This window comes from Schistocerca cancellata, chromosome 2, assembly GCF_023864275.1.
Source record: "Schistocerca cancellata isolate TAMUIC-IGC-003103 chromosome 2, iqSchCanc2.1, whole genome shotgun sequence".
NCBI classification, from domain to species: Eukaryota; Metazoa; Arthropoda; class Insecta; order Orthoptera; family Acrididae; genus Schistocerca; species Schistocerca cancellata.
This window is the reverse complement of record NC_064627.1, coordinates 527,895,610-527,915,591: the sequence shown is the minus strand read 5'-3', so window position 1 is coordinate 527,915,591 and position 19,982 is coordinate 527,895,610. Positions and strand designations below refer to the sequence as shown.

At 39.6% G+C, this 19,982-nt stretch overlaps 1 protein-coding gene across 2 annotated transcripts in view; it reads left to right on the top strand.

Moving 5' to 3' along the window:
* Nucleotides 1-674: 674 nt before the first annotated feature.
* Nucleotides 675-19,982, top strand: part of LOC126162073 (plasmanylethanolamine desaturase) — a 64,883-nt gene continuing 45,575 nt past the window's right edge. The window contains exons 1-3 of one of the 2 annotated variants that reach the window (XM_049918343.1): nt 679-813; nt 905-1,077; nt 17,785-17,996. In XM_049918343.1, coding sequence (XP_049774300.1) covers nt 906-1,077; nt 17,785-17,996 — 384 coding nt within the window. In that variant the 5' untranslated portion in view covers nt 679-813; nt 905. Of the gene's footprint in view, nt 1,078-17,784; nt 17,997-19,982 lie in introns of both variants that reach the window. The other variant, XM_049918342.1, reaches the window with a different exon arrangement.

Here is a 19,982-nt window from a genome sequence, read left to right as displayed (position 1 = left end):
TGAGCTACACTGGAACAAGGCAATGCGTAGATTCTCCTTCGCATGTAAAGGCTGATGGGATTAAAGGATGTGGAACAGATTGCAAAGATATTTCACACTCCTGGCCTGAGACACAACAATATCTGTATTTCGAAAGATTGAAACTATATGAAGTGACAGATTTATAGAATTTAAGTTGTCAGTGTCTATGTATGAAAATAATCAGTGTATTTGGTAATGTACATTCCACTGAAGCATGAGCGGTTCATTGAAATGTGTCGTATTAATAATAATAACAGTAACATCTCTTAGTTACGTGCGATGTTTTAATGTGGGTAGGAAGCCTGTCATTTAAAACCGTTCTGATGTGACAAGTCACACATTTCTCTTCGCAGAAAGTACCCTAGTGCTCGTAAGATCGTGTACAGCCTGACGCTCTCATTGGCGTAATATTGTTAGCACGAACGGACAAGGGAAGTGTCAGCTTGTAGTATTCTGTATCTGGAACTTTATTTATTAACTTGGATATCCGATCATGTTTGTAAATTCTTGATGTTTCGCTCACTTAGGACTCACTGCGGTTTACAGTCATCCCCGGCTATCAATGGTTGCGTTAGTTCTACCGCTAGTCGGCAACAAGCTTGTAATCTGCTCGCCGCAGCGCTGCGCCGCCCAGCGGCGAACGGCAGACCCACAGCGAGGTGCTATCAGCTGTTCATTCCCAGTGTTGGAGTGACAAGTGTCGCAGTCCAGTTTGTAATGGCACATTTTTTATACGCTACAGTACAGTCAACGAATAGTGTCCACCACATGCTAGCGAGTTGTGGGAAAGAGGTGTGGAACTTTTCGATCTTCAGGTTGTGAGAAATAGATTAAATATGGAATGTAATGAAATTACTTTGACTAGTGCTGTTGTCCACAATAGTATGGCGTCCAACTTCTTAGCGCCTGTGAAGACAGAGCAACAAATATATGAAAATTCTATGTTAGAAGATGATCCAAACGCCAATTCGGCGGTAACCAACGAAGAAAAAATAATTCCAAGGTGGGGCCCTCATCACAAAGGCGCGCAGGAGTTAGCTAACCTGTACAGTAGAGGTAAGCTGTAGTGCCGATAAATAAAAATATTAATATGATATGTTTTTTGTTTGTTATTGCTGTAATAACCATTATTGGTATTAAAGAAGGCCCCAACAAAGCTGCAGGTGTCATTTTATGTTATTGACGTTCAGGAAATAACTAAATCATCGCAAATTTTCGACGCTACATACGAGATGCAACACGCCCACCTTAATGCCGGTCCGAAGCTCTCATTCAAAAGAACTAAGAGATGTGCTGATGTGTAGCGTTTGAGTTTGGCATTTGCTTATGAAGATGTCCGACATTCAACATATTATGTAATCCATCAATATTAAATAAAGCTTGTGTAAAGCTTCTGTGGAATCTCGTCAGCAAAAGATACCATCAGGGATGATTTATTAGTGTGTACGAAACCAAAAATCTAGGCAATATTCCTCCAAGATCTTATTAGCGTGAGACGGAACCTTCATGTCACTAAATGACATGGATCATATATGGTGAACCCATTAATCACTATACTTTTGGAAACTTTATTAGAGTATTAATGCTTGCATAGTCCTCTCATTTCTTTTTATAAGTCCAAAGCAGTGTTTCATTTTCGATGCTGAACTACCAAGATCTGCGTTGCGTTAAATCTAGAATAAAATGAAATAAAATTTCTTGACAGAGTGCAGCTAACGTCACTTCCCTTCCTTGGTAAATGAATACACACCAGACATCATTAAGCAGCTTGTTAGTTTTTATTTTCATTTCTTGTGTAACATACCGTTATTGAGGTATCAGTCAAGGCAAAGGAAAACTTGAGAGACTAGCAAGCTATTTTTTGTAAGCCATTTATTTTAAGAAATAAGTTGGCCCAAAATGTGAGCCGCGCATTTCTTTTGGCTCATATAATTTCAAGGCTAATCATAACCAGCTTTTCTGGTTTGTATGAAATTAGGCTCTTGATTCTCAATCCACTGAAAGTCTTAAAAAATAAATGGAAAGAAAGTAGTTAACAGCAACAGAACAAATAGCAGCTTGAACAGATCTGAAGTCATTATTGTCTTTAGTCCAAAGATTGGTTTGATGCAGTTCTCTATTCGTCTCTATCCTATGCAAGCCTCTTCGTTTCCAAATAACTAGTGCTTTCTGTATCCATTTCTTGATCTCCCTCTAAGATTCTCTCTCTCTCTCTCTCTCTCTCTCTCTCTCTCTCTCTCTTCCCTCCAAAGCTAGATTGGAAATTGGTAGTCCCTTGATGTCTTCAGAATGTGTCCAGTTGTACCACAAATTTCTTTTCTCATCAGTTCTCTTCAGTACCCTCTCATTAGTTACATGATCTACCAATATAATCTTCAGCATTCTTCTATAGCACCACGTTTCAAAAGCATCTATTCTTTTCTTGTCTAAATTGTTTATCACCCATGCTTCACATCTATACATGGCTACATTGCATACAAATACTGCCAGAAAAGTCTTCCTAACACTTAAATCCATATTTGATGTTAAAAAATTTAGCATCTTTGGAAATGCTTTTCTTGTCATTACCAGTCTACGTTTTCTATTCTGTCTACTTTGGCCATTATTAGTTATTTTGCTGCCCAACCAGCAAAACTCATCCACTAATTTAAGCGTCTTGTTTCCCAATTTAATTCCCTCGGCATCACCTGATTGAATTTGACTACACCATATTGCCCTTGTTTTGCTTTTGTTGTTGATCTTTTATCTTCCTTTCAAGACAATGTCCATTCTGTACAACTACTCTGCAGAGTCCATTGCTGTCTCTGACAGAACTACAAATCTGATACAAAACTTAAATTAACTGAAAACAGATGTTGATGTGAAGAATTGTGGCTTCATTGGGAGACCAGACAACAGGGCAGATGTAGTCTGGTATTAAAGAGGTAGCTCTCATTGAGAACTGGACTGCTTCCCTGTACTTCTGCTGTCATACAGCTCACCTCAAAGGCTTCCAGCTGTTACTTCACTAACCAAATGTGGCACTTTCAGGACAATCCCTTCAAGAATTCCTCTTTCTATTTCGTACTTGTATTGCAGAATGTCTTGTAAGCTTCACAATAACCCTCTAGCTTGATCACCTGAGAAATCAGAACTGATAATCAATCCTGGATGGAATGTGTTACCGAACAAGAACTAGACTTTGTTTTGTGAAGAGTGACCTAAAATCCTAATTTGGCCATTCAGGTTTAGATTTTCTCTGGCTTCTTTCACTGCTTAAAGCAAAAATCAGGGTAGATGCTTTGAAAAGGACATGACAGGTATACTTCCTTAATTTGAAATTATGGTCTTCATGGGAGACTAGGAGCTGAAAATTCCTTACCCAGAAATCAATCTGACTCCTATCTTAGACCAGCATTGCTTGTATTTTTTTTCATACTTCATTATTATTGTTATTGTTATTTACTATAACACAGTCCAGTCACAGTAATGTGATCTCTGCCTGTGTTGTGGGTCAATGTGAAATAACCAGTCGTAGATGACAAGTGGCAGCACTAGCAGTGGAGGGTATTTAAAGCACGTCGGGGATGTGGAGAATGGTGGAGTCATTGTTGTAATGTGGAAACTGAGCTTTTGGGTCAAGGGTGGAAGCATTCTCAAAACGGCTAAATCTGTAAACTGTGTGTGTGCCACCGGTTTAAAGTATACCCTGCATGGCAAAGAGGTGCTATCCAAAACCAGTGTCAAGGCAACTGTGGTACACTACAGGCCATAGATGACAGGGAGGAAGGACTTCTGTGGAGATGTGTATGGGCAAACAAACAAGCAGCTTTTGAGAAACTACCTGCCCAGACAAACCAAGGGGCTACATACAATGTCTCCTTGATGACCATTCAGCAAATGTTTCTGCATATGGGCCTCCACAGCAGGTACTTGGTTTGTACACCCATGTTGACTGCTGTTCATCAGCAACGAAGGCTGTATTTTGGACCCCAATACTGTAACTGGAAGTGAACTGAATGGCAACAGGTGGGTTTTTCAGATGATTCACATTTTATGCTCCATTAAACAGATCATTGTTGGTGTGTACGACACGAATGGCGTGAAATGTCTGAAAGTAAACACTCTGCAACAATCATCAGAGATGTGCAGGCCAGAGAAGGGATGCTGTTGATCTGAGGAATATTTTTTTTTTACGTTCCCTTTGTGATCTTGTCATTCTGGAAGGCACACTGGATTAACACAAGTATGCACATGTCCCTGGGGACCGTGTCCACCCCTATGTGCAGTTTGTTTTTCCTCGACACAATGACATCTAGCAGCAGTGCAGTGCAACACATCACAGAGCTCGCAGTGTACATTTGTGTTTTAAGAGCACCAGGAAGAGTTTATCATACTCTCATGGCCACTAAACTCCTTGGATTTAAACCAAATCAAGAATTTGTTGGACTACCTCAGTTGGGCTGTTCTTGTCCTGGATCCTCAAATGAGTAACCTGAAATTAATATGGCTCCACATCCCTGTCAATACCTTCCAGAACCACATTGACTCTTCCTTTTATATATTCCATGGCCCACACTGCAAAAGTTGGTTATTTAGTCTTTTGACAGTTGGTTACAGTAATGTGACTGGATAGTGTATCATTATCATTGTTCTCTTCTCCTGTATTGTCAGCTCTACTCTTGGTCCTCATTTCCACCTTCCTCAAGATATTGCTTTGTCAGGCTGCATGAAATCTCATACTTTGTGTATTTCTTAATTTTATTTTGAAGCCTTAATGCTAGCTTCTGTTTACTCTTTAATTCTGGATATACTGATCCTAAACGCTCTTTTTATTTGATTCTGTAAAACTGGTATCCTCTCTCTTTTTTATGCCATTTGGGAGGTACCTTTTTTTTTATAAGAGTCTTAAAAATTAAATGAAACTGTGTTCCTTATATATGATAATGATTCCTACATACATCTTGAATATAATTATGAAGATTCCTGTTCAACAAATCATAACAGTATGTTTGTTTGTATTTTATGTAGTGAGGGCACATGTAATATATTTACTACTGTGGATGAATTTTCACAGGATTGTTTAGTTAGCAAATAAGTAATTCTTTCTTCTTTAGTGCCACCAATCTTAATTCATGTGAATCTGCAACATACGTCTATATAAGGATGAGATAAGTCAGAATTGTCAGACTAGTGGTAAAGTGTGTGCCTGGAAACCAAAAGGTTGTAGGATTGAACCCTTGTCTGACCACGGAATATTTCGTTTTTCCTTTAAGGCAACCTTTGCTTGCAATGATATGAAGATTTGCTGTGAATGACACATGGTTCAGATTCCACAGTAAATTATAGGTACCATTTCCCTGATATTACTGGTGGAGGTTGGGGACATGCCAGTCATAGAATTGGTGTCCAGGCCTTTGAGACGCACATGGTTATTAGGATAAGATATGAAAGGTGCAAGTAGATAAAGCCATAGTACATTTTATATAGTGTGTTTACATTTACTTTATTTGACCTTTTACTTATTACTAATAAATGTGTACTTATTTTTAAGCAGAGTTTATGTATATAGTCCTCCAATATCATGTGCCTGTCAACACCTGTGAATTTGTAATGGTCTACCTACACCCAGGTAATAGTTTCTCCACAGATGGTGTACTCAAAGACAGTGGTGTGAAGTCAGTTCACCAGAATCAAGATGATTCCTAGGTGTTTGTGCACCCAGGTCAGCTCAAACTGAGTCCATGCAGAACACACACCATTCCAGATCATCTGAAAATGTGACAACCATCACAGACAGACTGCCCCAGACACTAAATCAGTTATGAAAGCAAATAAGTGTTTTTGTAGCTGGTTAATTCAGTTACAAGAAAGTGCTGCTGCAGAAGGCATTGACATTCTGCTGACTTCTATATGTCATTTGAAAAAAGAGAGAGAGAGGTGGTGGTGGTTCACCTCATGTTTTAGTTACTATCTTCTTAAAGTTGTTAAATTGCCCTGTCTTTAAAATATCAACTGATACTCTTTTTTTCCCATTAGAACTGAATGTTTACAATTCTTTATGCGGGCGTATTAAATTTAGTTTTGTGGTAGATTTCCTTGATAATGTGAAATGTGTATTGTATGTATCTTCTTTTATTAACCACACCTTTTGTAACATATACTGACAGCACTGGTCACTGTCATCTTAGTTTACACCACTTGTATCAAAAAAGATTAAACACTTCATTTCCATGTCTCAGATGCTCTCATCTTGAGTAACCTATTTTATTGCTCAAGATCAGTTCTTTGTAATGTACTTTTGAGAATTATTACAAGTGTGTAATACCTGCCATGCAAAACTTGTAAGTCATCTTTGGTAGTTTCCACACAGGCAATTTTGTTTCCTGAGTCATTGTGTATCTCACAGAACAGATAATATTTTGACAATAATAAATACAGGTACATAAACACCATACATAAAATTCTTGCAGAAACTGCATCAAATAGTTCAGTGTAACAATGGTATGTAGTCTGCACATTTATAATTATAACTCTAGAGTTTATGCAAGAGTTACCAATAAATTTAATTGATATGTGATGCACATAAACTTAAAACTAGAAACTCCCACTTAATGGATTGGTTGTTTTCAAATGTCTGTGACCAATAACAACTAAGAAGTTGTTATATCAAAAGGAAATTTCTCTGCAGAAGACTACAATTGTGACACTGAATTACTGGTGCTTACATTGAGGAAGTGAAATATTTAGTACTGCCAACAAAAATAAAAAACAGGTACCTTATGCTTTAAGAACTATTAGTTTCTTCATTGTGGAGGAGAGACAGATATGATGGGCAGTGTTAAAGGGAGAGGGCAGATCACTCTGACCCTAGCATGAGAATTCACCTGTTGTGAGTATGAGGGGAGACAAAGATGAAAGGGGGGCATCAAAAGGGAGTAAGAGGCCAAAAATAGTAGTCCAGTCACACAGTGAGGAATAACGATGGATTAAGTGAAGGAGAAATGGTATGAATACTGCTGTTAAGAAGTAGAAGGGAAATGAGATTGGGATTAAGGAGTAATTTGAAAGGGGGGGGGGGGGGGGTAACAGAGATAAAGTCCAGGAGGGTGTCAGGATGAAAGGATATGTTGGAGTGCAAGTTGCCATATCCAGAGTGCAGGGAGTCTAGTATTTAATGGGAGGATCCAAATAGTCTGCATGTTGTAGCAAGTATTTTATTCACTAGAGTGTTAGTGTAGAGCATGTTCAGCAACTTGGTGTCCACAAAGTGAACAGTTCTACACCCAATGGTGTTCTCAGCCAGTTCCTTACCTCAACCTTTGCTAGTCTGTGTCCTCCAGCTGCCTCTTTTCCTGCTCCCAGTCCAACCACATACATAAGCCATCTGTCTCCCCCCAGTCCCTACCTCTGTTTCTCTCCTCTCCAGCACTGCACCTATCAGCCCAACATCTTGTCCCCACCATGATCCTATACATTCTCAAAGGTAGTACTACAGCATCTTCCTCGAACCCTACCCTTGTCTCTCTCTCTCTCTCTCTCTCTCTCTCTCTCTCTCTCTCTCTCTCTCTCTCTCTGTGTGTGTGTGTGTGTGTGTGTGTGTGTGTGTGTGTGTGTGTGTGTGTGTGTGTGTGTGTGTGTGTGTGTAATTTTGTATCAAGGCAAATGCAGCAAGGACATGAGCAACTGTCACTATAAAATGCTCATTAGCATGTAACCCCAGCAGAATAATTCTGCAATCTACACATCTAATCTAAACATGACCAATTGTCTTGTCATGTTAGATATACTGCTTCTCACCTGATCACTGAAGTTAAGCAATGTCATGCCCAATTAATACTTGGATGAATGACTGCCTGGAAATGTTGGGTGCCATTTGCACAGGGACACACAAGTCATCAATGTGGTATCCAGTTGAAAGACTTGTACCATGCCACTGTGCCATATGATATCATCAACATGCATGAGAATGAGGAGCCATGCAGGCCATTTGTTGGCCAGATTGCATAGTTCACATTCTCTCTCCCAAACCCCTACCCCTGACCCTACCCTTTCCCTTCTCATTAATAAAACTGCATTTCCAGTGCGAAAATATTCAAACTAACATAATGATGATTTCATAAGTGACCACATTTATTGATAAATATTTCTGGTACCCCCTTCCACTTCATCTAGATATACCTATATAGTGATACCAATTCTAAAACAAAGGAAATCTGGTGTAATGATTATCATATAATCTAAAAAGAAATTTGAGGGAATCACATTAGTTTACAGTTACTTGCTGATATGCTGTTGAGTTAGACACAAAAGACCAATGAAGGTGTAGCCATATTTTTTAATAATAAATGGTTCAATGAAACAAAAGGTCACTTAACAATTAAAGAACCATAAGCATCAGGCTGAAACATAATTGGGAGTGGGGAGGGGTTGGAGGGAGGAGTTTGGCTAACTTTTCGTTAGTGGAACATTTGCTCCTGCACAAAGTTATACCATTACTGAGAAGGAGTGAAACTGGAAAGAAATGCATAGATCCAGTTTTTATACTGAAAACTAATAAAAACCTGTCATTGTCTTCATACATATTTTAAAAAATGTTGTAGGTTGCACAGTATTGTTTGTATACTTAAGAATGATGCATTTTGACCAGACAGGCGTCATCAGATTATCTGAAAATATAAGGGTATGACGACATTACAATAAATCCGGGTTTATTGCAATGCCATCATCCCCTAATGTTTTCAGATAATACAGTAATACAATAAATCCAGGCGAAACATGTATTTCTTAAGTTAATAAACATCATTGTGCAACCAACAACTGTTTTTCAAATATTTGCAATAGTAGGTTGCTGTACCATCACACTAAGATGGAATGGAATAATTTTTGTTTTCTTCAGTCTTAAGATAGGTTGGATGCAGCTCTCCATTTTGGTCTATTGTGTGCAAGTCTTTTCATCTCTGTATGCCTACTGCAAACTTCATCCATTTCAATTTGTTTACAGCAGTCAGACCATGGTCTCCCTTCATCTGGTGAGATGTTCATTTCCATAGATCCATGGTCTTATTTCAGTGATCTCATGGCTATTGCAGTCATAATTGGTGATGTAAGTGTGGGGAAAAAACAGGGATCTTCTGCAGTGGAACTCCACACTCAACAAATGCACTGAATGGTGTGCTCCAAAATACTTGCGCATGAACCAGAATTGTACTGTGTCATCAAATCTGCCATAGTAGCCTATTCTCCAACTTCCATGTTGTGTGATGATGCTTGGAAATTTAATACATTATCAGCTACTCCCTCTTCAACATCCTTCAAGCAGTCAATAGTAGCATGCAAACACTAGGCCAGCTTTTCTGTTCCTGAGATGCTCATTGTCAGGCATTGGGCCATAACAGTATTGCTTTTGAAACTTCCTGGCAGATTAAAACTGTGTGCCCGACCAAGACTCGAACTCGGAGCCCGAGTTCGAGTCTCGGTCGGGCACACAGTTTTAATCTGCCAGGAAGTTTCATATCAGCGCACACTCCGCTGCAGAGTGAAAATCTCATTTCAGTATTGCTTTTGTTAAAGTCTTTTATGTTGGTATATTTCCCCATTTTCGGCTTGTATAAGCACTAGAACAATTCCCCATTCATTTCTACTCTGCTTATATACTTCCCTTTTCACATCACACGCTAGCAATGCCACCAGGTAGCCTTCAATCTTGTGGTGGACAGTGATCAAAAGTTTTAGGCTCATCAGCTTAGGTTTTCCTTTCGTCAGCTTATCTTATCTTATAAGTCCTAGACCCAATAATGCGTTGTGTGTTCTTAAAGTTTATCGTGAACTCAAACAGATCAACCCTGAGGTTAGTTTCTACCATTCTTCTTTAAATAATTTTTATTAATATTAAGCATCTAATAATCTATGTTCCGATTAATAGAATACTAGATTTTTCTGAACGACATCTTCCTGAGTAACCCTACTAGGGAGCCCATTGGGAATACTGCTTTACCTCCAGAATAATTTAGTCAAGAGGATGCCACCATATTCAACCATACAATAGAGCAGTATGTTCTCGGGAAACATAACAGCTGTATACAGTTTTTGACATTGCCAAACAGCAGTCATACAATAATTTTTAAATGAACACACCACCATTTGACTGTATTGTTGTTTGTTTATTTACAACCCATGTTTCACCCTTTTATGCCATTTTCAAGTGATTGAGTTGATGTTGTTAACACACATTGCAGGACATCAAACTCAAAATTGGCCATAAATTAAGAAAAATATTGGCTTCTCACGAAATGCCAGATGTAAAATCATTATCTTGTAAAAAGATCAGTAAATAATAGTGGCTGCACGTCATATTTAGTAAAAATACAAACCCAATCAATGGAAAATGGCATAAAAGGCCAAAACCTGGGTCGTAATTAATTAAACAATAATATAACCAAATGGCAGTGTGGGTGAAGAAAAAATTCTGTAGATTCCCTTGCTTTCAGCTGTCCACAGCACCAGCATAGTAACGTTATGTTCACTAATGTTACAAAGCCAGATCAGTTGTACAGACTGTTAACCCTGTAACTAACTCTTCGGGAACCATAAGTTAGTCTGGCTTTTCCAGAGGGTGTGGGTGTGCTGTACTGGAGGATCGTTGGATAGTGGATCGGGATGAGTCGGAAGCCACTCGAAGACAGTATAATCTCTTGACCCACACACCAGGCTGCAAAGAGTTGTAGGTGGTCATGGGCAGCTGCATTGCTCAGCTAGGCATAGGCTTGGTGTGATCCAACGTAGTCAGCATCCTGCACTGGCAGTCTAGCTACATCAGGACTGATGCGGCAGCATAATATGGCTCACAGAGTATGGGACTGCTGGATAACTGGCTGTTTTAGTGGCTAGGAAGGCCTCAGTTCAAGCCTTGGTCCATTAGGCCCAGCTGAAACCTGTGGCAGGCGGATCTGGCAAGATGATGGAGCAGAGCAGCCTCAAGTGGGAGCACACTGCGTTGGATACTTAATCAGTAACATGTGATACGTTGACTTGCCTAAAGAGGTGGCCAGCATTTGTAAATGCCATAGTGGGTTCGTTGTTGTGTTGCTCCTGCTAACATCACATTTACCATTTGTTGAAGTGTCCATGGTTTTATTAACTAGCAAAGTGCTGATCAGTGGTGCCCAAAGGGTGCTATGGGGCAATGCTGTGCCAGTATGTTACTGCAAATGACCCTCTTTATGGTGTCAAGCACTCTTGCTTAATCTGTGCCATTAAACCTGCAATGGGTCACAGTAGCACGTGTACTTTTGGATGGCAGAGGTCACCATGGGACACGTAAATGGTGAGGTGCTAAGAAAAACACACAGAAAGATGGAGATTAAGAGAATAATGTTTCAACTTACTTGATTCTGGAAAAGTAATGTATGTTTTATTTCATATTGCATTGATTTCCTTGTTATTGCTCATTATCAGTTTATTTCCTGGTTTATGAAAGTATATTTGCTAAATGGTGAATTTGTTAACTGCTATTATTGAATTCTGTTTTGTATTGGTCAACAAGAAGTCAGAATGTTATACAAAAATTATTATGGCACACTTTTGGATAAACATTACACAGTGATGGAATAACCTCATTTACACATTGCCATACCCCTCCCTCCCCCCCTTTTCAAAATTACCTTCAGTGTTCGTTAATCCCATTGTTTTTATTCTTAGTTTTGAGTATAATTTGGGAGTGGTTTTCATGACTGATCTGAAAAAAGATATTTTTGGAAAAGTGTCCATCCATCTAGCAATGATTTTTTTCCATTTCCCCATTAAAGGCATATACAGGAAACTTATTGGACCTGATGGCTTTTGTCTTCCCAACCTCCCATATTCTCTTCATCAGTGCACTGTGTTGCTTTTTCTTTTCTTCTGCCCAAATCTTATCACTTTTCAAATATGTGTAGTGACTTCAGGATTTTAAGCACGATGTCTCTGCGCTTAATTTTTTTAAATTTTTACTAGTTAGTTAATTTTGACCATATTTAATTTTGAGAAGTCTTTTGTTGTTCATTTTATAAACCTGTTAGTAGGTTTTCAATTTTTCTTTCTTGTACAGTGTCAGCGAACTTTTCTCTTGGGGTGTAGACGATTGCATTTATCCTTCGCTACAAGTTTAATTTCTCTTATTTGGAGCCATATGTTTTTCAAAGAATTTTCTTCTCTTGTTTTTCATTTTCTGAAACTATAGTGTGATCTTTGATATACACTATTCCTATTCCATATAAAACTTCCCACGCACCTCTTTTCTCACACTGTTGCAATTTCTCATTTTACTTTTTTGTTGTAGTGATTTCATGTTAATGTATATGCTTTTTGAAGATTGATAAGTCTTCCTTTGTTGACCATGATGTCCAGTTCTGAAGCTAGTATTATCTCTTCAAGTTGTTTGGACTACTGTACCTCTGAAATTGTTCTGTGTCCTGTTTATTTCTAGTGAACATTTTTACTAGTGTAAACATGACATGTTGGGTTCCAGATATGCACAACAAGGAGACAGTTAAGATTTGGCCAACCCTTTTTTAGAAAGAAAGAAAAACACACACACACACACACACACACACACACACACACATCCATCTGCACATAACAGACACAATCTTGTGTCTGTTATGTGCGGATGGATGTGTGCGCGTGTGCGTGCGTGCGCCCGCTCGCGAGTGTATACCTGTCCCTTTTTTCCCCCCAAGGTAAGTCTTTCCGCTCCCGGGATTGGAATGAGTCCTTATCCTCTCCCTTAAAACCCACATCCTTTCGTCTTTCCCTCTCCTTCCCTCTTTCCTGATGAAGCAACCATGGGTTGCGAAAGCTTGAATTTTGTGTGTGTGTGTTTGTGTTTGTTTGTGTGTCTATCAGCATACCAATGCTTTCATTTGGTAAGTTACATCATCTTTGTTTTTAGATATATTTTTCCCACGTGGAATGTTTCCCTCTATTATATGACACACACATTCACACAAGCAAGCACACCTCGCGCACTGATGACTGCCATCTCCAGCAGCTCGGATCACAGTCCCACTGAACAAAAGCAGCATTATGGAGGGGGTGGGGAAGCGGCACTGATAGCAGAGTGAAGAGTGCTGAATGGCAAAACATCCAGGGACTAGGTGAAGGCATGAAGACTGCCAGGCAAAGTGTTAGCTGGCTGTGGGGCAGGTAGGTGGATAAGGGGGGGGGGGGGGGGGAGGTGGGATGGGAAATGAAAAAAAAGGAGAGTAGCCAGGAGGGGGAAAGATGGGATGGCGCATTGGCAGAGGGCAGCACACAATGAGGGTGAGGGAACATGAATGAGGATGCTATAGGACAGAGGGGGTAGAAACTGTTGGGTGGAGTATGTGGTGGACAGTAGATAACTATAAGTTGAGGTTGAGACAATTTTGGGATAAGAGATTGTGTTGTAGGTTGACTCCCATATGCAAAATTCAGAAAAACTGGCAGTGGAGGGGAGGATCTAGATAGTACAGGTAACGAAGCAACCATTGAAATCAAGCATGTTATATTCGGCAGGATGTTGTGCCACAGAGTGGTCTACTTTGCTCATGGCCACAGTTTGGCAGTGGCTGTTGATCCTGGTGGACAGCTGGTTGGTAGCCAAACCAGTATAGAAACTCTGCAATGATTGCAGTAGATCTGGTACATGACATGGCACTTTCACAGGTGGCCCAGTCTCTGATGAAGTAGGACAAGCCTGTAACATGACTGGAATAGGAAGTAGTGGATGGGTGTATTGGGTAGGTCTTGCACGTGGGTCTTCCAGAGGGATATGATCCTTGTCACAAGGGATTGGGTTTGGGAGTGGCATAGGCTGTGGAGGAGGTTGGGTGGGTGATGGAACACCACTCCAGGAGGGGTGAGAAGGATCTTGGTTAGGATGTCCCTCATTTCAAAGCATGATGATAGATAAAGACATGAAGAATGATGTTCAGTTATTTCAGTCTGGGTGGTATTAAATTAAGAAGGGGTCACTCTCTAGCTGGTTCTGGGGGGCGGTGGGAGGATTGGGTGTGTGTGTGTGTGGGGGGGGGGGGGGACAGCACAGGAGATCTGTTTGCAGACTAGGTTTGGTAGATATTTCCTGTCTATTAAGGCTTTGGTGGGACCTTCAGCACACTGGGCAAGGGAGTTCTTGTCACTGTAGATATGCTGTCCCCAGTGGCCAGGCTGTACGGGAGGGTTTACGGTGTGGAAGGGATGACAGCTGTTAAAATGCAGGTACTGTTGGTGGTTGATGGGATTAATAGGGAGAGGTGTGGCTGGAGCCATCAGAGGAGGAGGTCAGTGTCCAGGAAGGTGGCACACTGGGTTGAGGAGGACCAGGTGATGTGAATGGGAGAGTAGGTGTTGCGGTTGTGAAGGAGTCAGGATAGGTTTTCTTGGGCCTTAGTCCAGATCATGAAGATATCTTGAATTAATCTGAACAGGCAGGAAATTAGGTATATTGGGAGATTTCTTATAGATATCCCATAAACAAGTCAAATTGGGGGGGGGGGGGGGTTGCCTTGTGGGCAACCATGGCTGAACTGCAGATTTGTTTGTATAGCCTCCCTTCAAAGGAGAACTACTTGTGTGCTAGGATATAGTTAGTAAGTGTATGCGGAATAACGTAGTTCAATTGCAGAAAGACCTTTGACATGAAGATTGTTAGTGTTCAGGGAAGTGGCATCAACAATGACGCAATGACGAGTAGGAATCCAGGAGGTGAAGGGATGGGTGTGGTGGTGAGTTGGTGAAGAAAGTGGTTGATATCTTTAATATGATAGACTAGATTTCTGGCTAGTGGTTGGAAATGTTGGTCAGTGAAGACCAAAATTCTTTTAGTTTGAACTTCTGAACTATATTGACATAAAATTTTTAAGTAATACATTATCTCATATGATATCTTGAGACCTGTCTTAGATGATACTGTTTTTTAAAGTTTTATTTTTGTTTTATTTTTTCATACATCAAGCTTAAGCTTTCCTTTAGCATCAGCCCTAACTAATTGGCCATCTGCAAACACTACTTATTTAACAATGATTTAGTTTTTGTGACATTTGTACTTTTATATCCCTTTCCCAGTTGCTGATAACACAGCAAACATAATACAGATGTTAAAAATGAGTGGAGGAGAGGCCGTCTTCTTGTTGTGTTGGTGTATGTTGTGTATTTGCTTTAAAAGTACCAGAGGTTCCATCTGGTAATTTCACTGTCAATGTTGTATTCTTGAGTATTTAATGAATTATTTTATCCATTGACAGTTCTTTGAGTGTCAAAAATGAGCTAGTAATTACTGTTTTAGCATATCCTTAATGTTGTCTTTAGATTTCATAAACATTTCAGTGAAGACAAAGCAAAGGGTCTGCCAATTATGATTTGCTACCTCTGTCAACTTTAAAAAGCCCTAAAACTCTGTGGGCATGAAGACTGGAGGAGTAATCTGTAACTTCACATTAAAACTAAAGAAACTGCAAAAGTAGGAAATCAAAGAGGTGAACTCTGGATAAATTGAAAGTACCAGGGGCTATGGAGAGTTTTAAAAGGACCATTAGGCAAAGATTCACTGCAATGGGAAAGGAATACAGTAGAAAATGAATGGAAACTTTCAAGAGATAAAATAGTTAAGGAAGCAAAGGACTAAGCTGGCTAAAACATGAAATCCATTAGAAATGTGATAAAATAAAAGATATTGGATTAATGAAAGGAGACATTATAAAAATTCAGCAAATAAAGTAGGGAAACCAGAAGCAGATAACATTCCTTCAGAATTATTGAGGTCCTTGAAAGAACCAACCAAGACAGAACCATCCCATGTGTTATGCAAGACATGCAGTAGAAAAAATATCCATGGATATGAAGAAGAATGTAATAATTCCAGTTCAAAAGAAGGTGGGTGGTGACAGGAGTGAACATTACTAAACCAACAAGATGATAAGCCATGACTGCAAAATAGTAACACATTTTGTTTGTACGTGAATGGAAAGACTGATAGAAGCCAACTTGTGGGAAATATCAATGTGGGTGTGGAGAAATATTGATAAAGCCAAACTGACATATTTATAGCATTTGCATATTAAGAAAAATCTTGACAATTTTGACTTTGGTACACTCATAGCAATTGTGAAAGTAGCATGGATAAACCACAGGGATCAAAGATTATCTACAACTCGTACAGAAACCAAGCTGCACTTACAAGAGTCAGATTGCATGAAAGGGAAGCACAAATTGAAAAAGTAGTAATAGTTGTTGCCTATCCCAGATGTTATTCAATCAGTTAACTCGGCATACAGTAAAGGAAACCAATGAGAATTTTGGAAATGGAATTGCAGTTTGGGGAGAACAAGTTAAACTACAGGTTGCAGATGGTATTGTAACTCAATTTGATGTGGCAAAGATCTTGGAAGATCAGGTGAAAGAAATGCATAGTCTGGAAAAAATTTGTAAGACGAACATAAATAAACTAACTCTGACTGATGGAGTTTAAATCAGGTGATGCGGAGGGGAATTAAGTTAGGAAATGACATTGAAAGTGTTTGGATAGCAAAGTAGCATACCTGAGAATGGCCAGAGTAGAGAGGATATAAAATGCAGATTGACAGTAGTAAGAAAAGTATCGTTGAAAGAGAAGTTTATTAGTATCAGATATAAATTTAACTGTTAACAAATCTTTTCTGGAGGTGTTTGTGTGGAGTGTACCTTCGCATGAAAATGAAACACAGACAGTAAACAGTTAAAGCAAGAAAAAAGAGAAGCCTTTGAAATGTGGGGCTACAGTACAATACTGAAGCCTAGATGGATAGATAGAGTAAGTAATGAAAATCTGATTCTAATTGGGGAGCAAAAAGCCTCATGACATAACTTAACCACTTAACCAAATGAAGGGATCAGTTGATGGGACACATCCTGTGACATGGAGCGATAGTGAATTTGGTCATTGACTGAAGTTTGAGGCATAAAAACTGGTCTTTGAACTGGTACAGTAATGGAACTTCACTCTTATCCCTAAATGTCAGTCTCTTACACGTTAGCTCTCTGTTTTTAAGTGCCTATCGAAACTTACACATTTCTAAGTGTATGAATTCAGTCATAGACTTAGGGGAAAATAGATATGAAATTCTTGTAAAAGAATGGAACCTTTAACAGAAATTTCTTCTTATTTGAATTTGTTTTGAAACTCAAGCTAGATGAAACTGTTAATAAATGTCCAGATTAAGTTGGTGTATCCCTATCTCTTTGTTCCTCTTTTATTTTTAAGTACATTAATAGTCTTTGTCAGAGTTACAGAGGGCATACTTGGTTGACTGGACACATTTACCTATATTCAATATAAACAAAGAGAAAAATTATGACAGCAGCAACTGGTATGATAGTAATGCCCATGATTTGTTGTCTTTCATTTGAAATAAATAATTAAATGTTTTAAATGGTAGAACTTGGGCAGATGATGTTCACATAATACATAATGCCTGTGTTAGTAGAGTTTGATTTCTGGCATACTGAGTCGTTGGTGTCTGTATTTTGATGTGTGTATAGCAATGATAAAAAGAGCTTACTTGGCATATAGAAAACTCTTATTGCTGTCAAGAACAACATGAACAAGTTAATGTGGTGAACATTCTAGCTCAGTTTAATGAACATCAGTTGTGCTAACTTAGATTGTTTCTCTATATAATGAATTATTGTCTTTTCTCAGATTCATGCATGTATGTAGAATTTCTGTTAGCGTCTCACTTCTCAAAACTGTATGCTTAAAGGGTGTTTATCTTGCCTATTTTGCAGGTAAAAGAACGCAGGAATGTATCTGCGTGGGAATTTGTATTACTTTAATGCTGGTGAACTTCATATTCATTGTAATCCATTTTCGACTGGAAAATCTCAGCACGATACTTACAGCAGCATTATGTGGTATTGTTACTGCCGATCTGGGGTCTGGTTTGGTGCACTGGGGAGCTGACACATGGGGATCAGTGGAACTTCCCATCATTGGAAAGGTAAAAATAAGCGAATATTTATACTTACATTAGAGAATTGTTATAAAAGTGATAACCTTAGAGTTTAGTGCTGATACTACCGTGCTGTACTTAATGTGGTCCTGATGGAGATACACTTCTGGCCATTAAAATTGCTACACTAAGAAAAATGCAGATGATAAACGGGTATTCATTGGACAAATATATTATACTAGAACTGACATGTGATTACATTTTCACGCAATTTGGGTGGTTAGATCCTGAAAAATCAGTACCCAGAACCACCACCACTGGCCGTAATAATGGCCTTGATATGCCTGGGCATTGAGTCAAACAGAGCTTGGATGGCGTGTACAGGTACAGCTGTCCATGCAGCTTCAACACGATACCACAGTTCATCAAGAGTAGTGACGGGCATATTGTGACAAGCCAGTTGCTCGGCCACCATTGCTCAGACGTTTTCAGTAGGTGAGAGATCTGGAGAATGTGCTGGCCAGGGCAGCAGTCGAACATTTTCTGTGTCCAGAAAGGCCCGTTCAGGGCCTGCAACATGCGGTCATGCATTATCCTGCTGAAATGTAGGGTTTTGCAGAGATCGAATGAAGGGTAGAGCCACGGGTCGTAACACATCTGAAATGTAATGTTCGCTGTTCAAAGTGCCGTCAATGCAAACAAGAGGTGATCGAGATGTGTAACCAATGGCACCCCATACTATCACGCCGGGTGATACGCCAGTATGACGATGAATACACGCTTCCAATGTGCGTTCACCGCAATGTCACCAAACACGGATGCGGCCATCATGATGCTGTAAACGGAACCTGGATTCATCCAAAAATATGATATTTTGCTATTCATGCACCTAGGTTTGTCATTGAATACACCATCGCAGGTGCTCCTGTCTGTGGTCCAGCGTCAAGGGTAACCGCAGCCATGGTCTCCGAGCTGATACTCCATGCTGCTGCAAACGTCATCAAACTGTTCATGCAGATGGTTGTTGTCTTGCAAATGTCCTCTTCTGTTGACTCAGGGATCGAGATGTGGCTGCACGATCCATTACAGCCATGCGGATAAGATGCCTGTCATCTCAACTGCTAGTGATATGAGGCCGCTGGGATCCAGCATGGCATTCTGTATTACCCTCTTGAACCCACCGATTCCATATTCTGCTAACAGTCATTGGATCTCGACCAACGCGAGCAGCAATATCGCGATACGATAAACCCCAATCGCGATAGACTAAAATCCGACCTTTATCAAAGTCGGAAACATGATGGTACACATTTCTCCTCCTTACATGAGGCATCACAACACTGTTTCACCAGGCAATGCTGGTCAACTGCTGTTTGAGTATGAGAAATCGATTGGAAACTTCCCTCATGTCAGCACGTTGTAGGTGTCACCACCGGCGCCAGCCGTGTGTGAATGCTCTGAAAAGCTAATCATTTGCATATCACAGCATCATCTTCCTGTTGGTTAAATTTTGTGACTATAGCATGTCATCTTCATGGTGTAGCAATTTTAATGGTCAGTAGTGTAATATGGGTGGCTGGTGTGCTATCCCTTAAGTTTGTAAGGGTTAGTCTGAGCATATTGTCTATTGTGTTTTCAAATGTACCATGTGCTGTTTTTAAATACATTAAAACACGAGGCTACAAGGAATGACTGATTACATTTATTATTCAAACAGCAACCAACTGTGTTACCAGCTTATTACAGAAACAGTGCACTGATACCACATGACAGAAACAGTGCACCATACTAGATATGGCGTTACATTAGCAGACATGTATTGCTTTTGTTTACAACAATATCTTTAATGAATGGTAGTAAAGTGAGCAGCAAGACAGCTACAATTGATGATTTCTTTATTGTCAAAACCTGGTACACACATGACCACCTTCTGTGCTGTTCCCCGTGCAATCATCGCAATTGAGCCACCACACTGTTTGCCCCAATGTTCTGTTTTATTTATTTTGATAACTTCCCTTCTTCAGGTGTTTGGTT